Below are 6,915 nucleotides of genomic sequence, written 5' to 3' on the forward strand. Positions count from 1 at the left end.
ATGAAGTATTTTATATAAATTACGTGCTATGTGTGCATATTATTTGAATACTTGCTGTCTATGCTGGATGAACGATTTTATACATGTTTTAAAAGATTTAAACGGTATATTTATTTTATATCTACAAATATGTTGCGGATGAAACATGGGTAGATGAAATAGTTGGCGTGTGATGAAATAAAACGATGAGAGATAGGTGATGATAGAAAGGTGATGATAATTAGGTAAATAGATGATGATGAATAGGTGATATAGGATGAAAGGAGATACCATAACCTTAACCGGAAATGTGGCGAAGTAGTCATCTACCAGAGTATAGATGGCGACCACGGACTATTCTAGACAACCTAGTGGAAACACCAGCAGACCCATAACCTGTATGTGATGAATTACAAGTTCAGGCGATGTTGTAACTACGTATTCATGCGATGATACTCTAACCCTTTACTATGAATTACGAGCTCAGACGATGTTGTAACTACGTATTCATGGGATGTCACAAATTTCGCATGCCAAACCAATGGTCATAATTCACATCAGTGAGAATAGTTCATTTTTTTGTAAAACCAAAATCAGATTGGAAATTTTGATTTTTTATTTTGGAAAATGTCAAACCATTGCTTTTTTATTTCGGTTTCGGTTTTTTATTTTTTTTTAATATATTTTCAGGGTTTTGTTATTTTTTTATTTCATAGATTTCTTCATCAACAAATGTTGCTACAATTAAACAAAAATAAATAATTTGCTAAAACATAATACAATAGAAAGTTTGTTCACATTTAGTCATTGAACTTTTTAGAGGGAAACGAACTTTCGATTTTGTTCACATTTAGTCACTAAATTTTTATTCATTATCTATTTGTCATTGAACTATTGAAACTGTTCACATTTTACCCTTATGATCGGTAACAGCCGGTCATAAGGGTAAAATGTGAACAGTTTCAATAGTTCAATGACAAATAGATAATGAAAAAAAGTTTAGTGACTTTGTTACCGGTCATAAGGGTAAAATGTGAACAGTTTCAATAGTTCAATGACAAATAGATAATGAAAAAAAGTTTAGTGACTAAATGTGAAAAAAGTTGAAAGTTCGTTACCCTTTCAAGTCATTATCCCAAAAAAAATTGTCACTGTTCCACCATTTTACTATGCGATTGGACTTGGTCTAAGAGGCTATATAAAATAATTTCACACAAACATATTTATTAAATAAAAAATAGAGTTTAAAATTGATCAACATTTAATGAATATATATGATAATAAATTTTTGCTAAAAATAAATTAATAGAAAATTGATTTGTCAAAATTAAAAGACAATAAATGGGATAAATAACAAATCATTATCGATAATTTAAAAGTGAGAAAAATGACTTATCAAGGTAATTGACTTTTCGTTTTATTCACATTTAGACAATTTTTGTTTTTTTTTTTTTTACACATTTGACCATTTAACTTGTTAAATATATTCACATATTTAACAAGTTAAATGATAGAAATGTATATGAAAAAAAAAAGTTTAAATGTGAACAAAATAAAAAAGAAAATGATTACCCCTGTAAATCATTTTCCTAAAAAATATTGGATTATAATTCTTTTAACATAGAGTAGATATGTACTTGTATTTTTAAACCTAAAACAGCAACGCAACATACTTTTAGACCAAAACAATATACTTTTACTTTACTAAAAACAACATACTTTTGTTTTTAACAAACATGTAGTATCAGACATATTTTAATGGTAAATGATATTGAGCATGTTTGGCATAAAACGTTTGAAAGCTTCTAACTTCTAACGTTTGACAACATACTCAGTTTTAAACAAAAAACTTTGTTTTGCACTACAAGCTTTAAGTGTTTAGTTTAAATAAAACACCACAAATCTAAAAGCTATCTTACGTAGCGTTAAACGCTACCAGCTATTTTTATCAAACACACCATTGTGTGTGCATTGTATATTTTTTTAAAAGATTACATGTTTTCAAAAAGAAAAAAAAATGACCACATCCCATAATCTTGGTATAATGGATGAAAAATGTCCTTGATAAGACAAAATAAAATAAAAGTATTTTCCATTTTGTTAAAGAAAATACATTTAACAAAAGAGAAGATTGAGGAAAAATGTATGTGTGAAAAATACACAAGAAAAATAGTTGTGAGTTGGGTGGTTACTACAAAATTAAAATTAATTTGATTCTTCAAAGGACATAGAAAATTGCAATCAGTCCATGACCAAAATACAAAGGCAGACAAGTTACTTATACCAACAATAATCATCCTAACCTTGCTTCCCTTCGTAATACCTGCACCGAAAAACACTTTTTAGCATCCAAGATGTCGCAACCAAAAGTGTTGCCTACATTGCTATTATTATTATTATTATTATTATTATTATTATTATGGTTGCATGTCAATAAAAAATATGTTTACCGACTACAATGGGTAAAAATATTTGAGAAAGAAACACATGGAACAGAAATTGAAGTAAAAAGAGAATAAATGTATTCATGATGTTACCTCCTCGGCAAATTTTATCAAAATGGTTGTCCGGGGGCGTTGTTGACCATCCACCGGAACAAAATGAGCAGTCACAACAGCCGGGAAACCTGCATTGTCTAAAACGCCCTTCAAAGTGAAACAACAACAACACCACCCGTCAAGTTTCCAATTCCAAACATGGAAATATTGCATTTATAGCCAATTCTAACACATACATACATACACACACACATAAATACATACATACATACATACCCTGACTATCCCAGCAACGAAAGCACCACAGTTAAAAGACCCCATGTCTTTGGGTACCGAAATAAATCTATAACTCAAAAACACACAGAGGTATAAATAACTAGAATAGACAGAAATATATATATATATATATATATATATATATATATATATATATATAGCAAAAAATAAGTGTGCATATAACTGTATTTGTAGGTGGCGTACCTATTGACTAGGAGCTCCTTTTCACTAATCATATATTCATCTTCATGTTCAGTACCTTTCTCAAGAGAGTCCGCTACCTATTTATTGTGTTGTTGGTTTGGAGTAAGACAGTCGAAACTCAAACTTGAAAACACAAAATCTTCACTCTGTTTGTGTGTGTTTGGGACACTCTTGTCTAGTCTAGTCCAATCCTCCAGTCTTGTCTCATGTAACAAATGTAGAATTAGGAAACAACTTTTGTATACCATAGGGGCATATTTGGAGTAAGACTCAATATTGATCTCTTGACTAAGCAGAAGGCATTAATTAAGCCTACAAACCTTCACCTGTCCAGTCTAGTCCAATCCTCCAGTCTTGTCTCATGTAACAAATGTAGAATTAGGAAACAACTTTTGTATACCATAGGGGCATATTTGGAAAGTACCAAACAAAATTTAAAAAAAAAAAAAAAAAAAAAAAAAAACCTTCAGGAACATCTAGTATATTATTACCTTTCCAAATAGCACCTTCCATACTGTGCTATGCACGAAAGATAAAATTCCCAACAAACGTGTCTCTCTTCTGTTACCCTGAGAGACATTAAAACAAGAATTCAAAATAAATCGTGTTGCTGCCATCTATTATTAACTATAAAAAAACCTGGAAATACACACATAAAATAATTTTATTGATTATAGAATAATTAATTCATCAACTGCCAAGAAGATGAATTTTTTACCTTTTCCCTATGGCAAAGTAATTCCAGAACTCGTACTCCAACAGCATAACCAGCATCCTCCAATCTGATCCAACATCAGATGAGAATTATGTTACAAAACATTCATAACTCAAACTTATTAATTAATTATTATTAGCTCACATGTAGTATATAAACATTTCTTTTCTTTGTACTTTGTAGTTGAACAAGTCATAACAAATGACTAACAAGATTCTATGATCAATGTAACTACATTCTGGTTTATACATACATCCCTTAAATGCTTGCTTATTTATCATATATTTGTACTTGCAAATCAAGTATTTTGGAAGAAGCTGAAGTGAACAACTGAGCAAACATGAATCGGGAAATATGAGCATCAACAGATCAACTCGATAAGGAAACAAGTGATGGGGTTATCGAAAACAACTAAAAGATTAATATATATATATATATATATATATATATATATATATATATATATATATATATATAAGTAATTACAAAATCCATGTTAAATTAGATGTTAAGTGTACTACATCCTAGGATCAAAGTCAAAATGTAGCTCTTGTTTTCTCAAAGAGAGGGATTTCAAAATACCACAAATACTAAATCTTTTTTGTTTATGCTGCATGTCAAAAATCTAATTCTACCAGCTGAAATTATTTACTATTTTAATAGGTTTAACTAAAAACAGCATGTGGTTACCTCCTTTCTAGTTCCCCAATGTTGTCAACCTGAGTTTGGTTGTACTGAACAAGCTCTGAGAATAAGTAAGCAAATCCACTTAAACTGACCTGCATATTGTAATACAGAACTGTACAGCCCCTCAACATATATACTTTGACTTTCTAGGTCAAATCTGTTGCATTCCAACTTCAAAACTGGAAGAATTTGTAAGCCTTTGCGATAAAGATGAAATATCCATGTTCAAACTTTGTAACAAGCAACTCAAATACAGTAACACCGGTATTTAATTTATCTCACAAATACTTTATCAATTTTGCATTAAAAAACGCGATTCAAAGTTCCGATGTATATCTTTCCTTTTAACTAAGACAAATAATCAGAAAAAGGTACGCCCAGATTTGTCCAGAAGTTCTACCGTTTGGGCAACAGAAAGTAAAAGTTATTTTTCTGATCAGTTCCCAATTTCCCCTTTTGGAATTTCTCTGAGAATCCTAAACGCGCTGAATTGCATAGGGATCGCTGTCGGAATATTGAATTTTGGGATCTTAGTTAACAGAAAGAAATTGGGTGGATCGATCAAATCTTACCTCTTGTCTGCCTTTACTAAGGGGTTTATCCAGAACATTCGTGTACTGCTTAATCTTCCCTACTCCGATCATCTTCGCTGTTATCCTCTCAGTAGCCGAGCAAGAGTAACGAATTTAATGGCGATATGCTCCCTCCTCGGTTTACCTGAAGTCCAAACCTTCCTTCACTATGCCCTGAGTCCCTTAGAACTATCACACCCAAAAATTTGTCACATGCAATGTCATTGCACCGATGATGGTTACTCCAGTGTTAAAATGGGGCTATTACTAAACTACCAAAGGAGAGGAAATTAACAATTTTTAAAAATTAGGTATTGTCCCAAATTAGCTCAAAGTAGTGATTTATATTTGTCTATTTCCTGCTTTGTATAAATTTTTTTGTTTTTTTTTTTTTATTTTCAAGATAACAAAATAGTAGTTATTTATATTTGTTTATTGTTTCGTGTTTTGTATAAAATTTTCTTTTCATTTTCAAGATATAAAATCGTAGGTTTTGCTATAACCTACGATTTGCACCGTATAAAATACGGTTTCTCAAACCGTAGTCTATGATTTTAGGAAAAAATACGTTTTTTTTATTTAAATTTATGGTTTTGCGATATAATCTACGGTTTTGTCAAAAAAAAAACTACGGTTTTAATTTTTTTCATCTTTTTCTTTTTTAAATAGAGAGTATTTTTTGAGAATTATTTTGATTAAAAAGATTGTTTATAAAATGAAAAGTTGTTTTTTGACAATTATTTTGTTAATTTTTTTTGTAAAATATAAAATATTTGTTAACAATTAAAGGGCTAGCGGCGCAACTTGTTACCCGTTTGCCTTCAATCGATATGTATTGAATTCAAGTGTTATTAATTAAAATCGAAATATTTTAAACAATATATATTGCTAAAATGTAAATTACATTTTAGAATTTGTTGACTAATTTTATTTATTTGGCTACTTTTTGGGTAAATTTGACTACTTTTTTGTTAAATTTAACTACTTTGTTGCTAAATTTGACTACTGTTTTGTTAAACTTGATTACATTTTTGTCAGAATGGACTATTATTTTGAACCTACTATATATATATATATATATATATATATATATATATATATATATATATATATATATATATATTAAGAATTGTTATAAAAAATGATCAAATAACAAGATAAATTATAGATAAAGAAAGATATGAGAATAAAGAGAACTTTTATTCCAATACTTGTGATGAAATCATCAACTTTCTAATATATATGGCTCACTATTTATACAAACAAAATAAGATCAAAGATGAATGCACATTATGATTGTGCATTATTATACTCATAAAACACATTGAAATGGTTGTTACCAATGTTAAATAATGATAGAGAGTTTTGGGAGAAATGGGGAATCCAATGGTCATTGACAAACTAATATTTCATAACACTCCCCATTGAATGATGATTGTATCATGCCTCATTAAAACCTTAATATGTAAAACCTCATGGGAAAAACTCTTTATTAAGGAAAAAGAGTACATGATTAATAATAGATATTGAAAACAATTGCCTCGTTAAAAACCTTGTGAAGAAAACCCAATGAGAAAAACATAGCAAAGGAAAAGAATACAATATGTTTCCGACTCCCCCTGATCAACACATCACTTGATTTCCTTGAAGCATCGCATAACAATGTTTCGTATCATCTTTTCAAAAATGGATGTAGGAAATGCTTTAGTGAAAAAATGGGGAATGTTGGTACTTGATTGAATTTTCTGGATGTTGATGCCACACTCTTTTAATTTGAAGATCATAAGTGAAAAAGAACTTCGGTAATATATGCTTGGTTCTGTCTCCTTTGATAAATTTTTCCTTGAATGGAGCTATAAAAGTCGTATTATCTTCATATAGTATGGTTGGAACATCCATGTTAGAAGTTAGACCATAATTCTTGCGAATATGTTGAGTTAACTGGCCTTATGAATTGCTATAATCTCTGCATGGTTAGAATAAG

At 29.8% G+C, this 6,915-nt stretch overlaps 1 protein-coding gene across 3 annotated transcripts; it reads right to left on the reverse strand.

Annotated features, from left to right (window-relative positions):
• Nucleotides 1–2,110: 2,110 nt before the first annotated feature.
• Nucleotides 2,111–5,213, reverse strand: LOC145074704 (uncharacterized). Of its 3 annotated transcripts, none has more exons than XM_079021033.1 (8): nucleotides 4,932–5,213; nucleotides 4,363–4,451; nucleotides 3,676–3,739; nucleotides 3,449–3,526; nucleotides 2,958–3,034; nucleotides 2,754–2,820; nucleotides 2,517–2,624; nucleotides 2,111–2,302 (listed from the first exon to the last, which is right to left on the reverse strand). In XM_079021033.1, exons 1-8 carry the CDS (start codon nucleotides 5,001–5,003, stop codon nucleotides 2,273–2,275), a joined length of 585 nt encoding a protein of 194 aa, XP_078877159.1. In that variant the 5' UTR covers nucleotides 5,004–5,213; the 3' UTR covers nucleotides 2,111–2,272. The 3 variants fall into 3 exon arrangements, with proteins under 3 accessions (XP_078877159.1, XP_078877161.1, XP_078877160.1); XM_079021035.1 differs by having other exon boundaries at nucleotides 4,363–4,844; XM_079021034.1 differs by having other exon boundaries at nucleotides 4,363–4,863.
• Nucleotides 5,214–6,915: the final 1,702 nt, after the last annotated feature.

This window comes from Lactuca serriola, chromosome 9, assembly GCF_051521515.1.
Source record: "Lactuca serriola cultivar US96UC23 chromosome 9, Lser_US96UC23_V15, whole genome shotgun sequence".
Taxonomy (NCBI): Eukaryota; Viridiplantae; Streptophyta; class Magnoliopsida; order Asterales; family Asteraceae; genus Lactuca; species Lactuca serriola.

Excerpts from the sequence above, each read along its gene's own strand:
- LOC145074704 (XM_079021033.1), bottom strand. The coding sequence starts at position 5,003 with ATGATCGGAGTAGGGAAGATTAAGCAGTACACGAATGTTCTGGATAAA. Across the intron at positions 4,452-4,931 it reads TTAGTAAAGGCAGACAAGAG|GTCAGTTTAAGTGGATTTGC; the intron begins GTAAGATTTGAT and ends TACAATATGCAG. Across the intron at positions 3,035-3,448 it reads GGAAGGTGCTATTTGGAAAG|GTAGCGGACTCTCTTGAGAA; the intron begins GTAATAATATAC and ends CACAATAAATAG.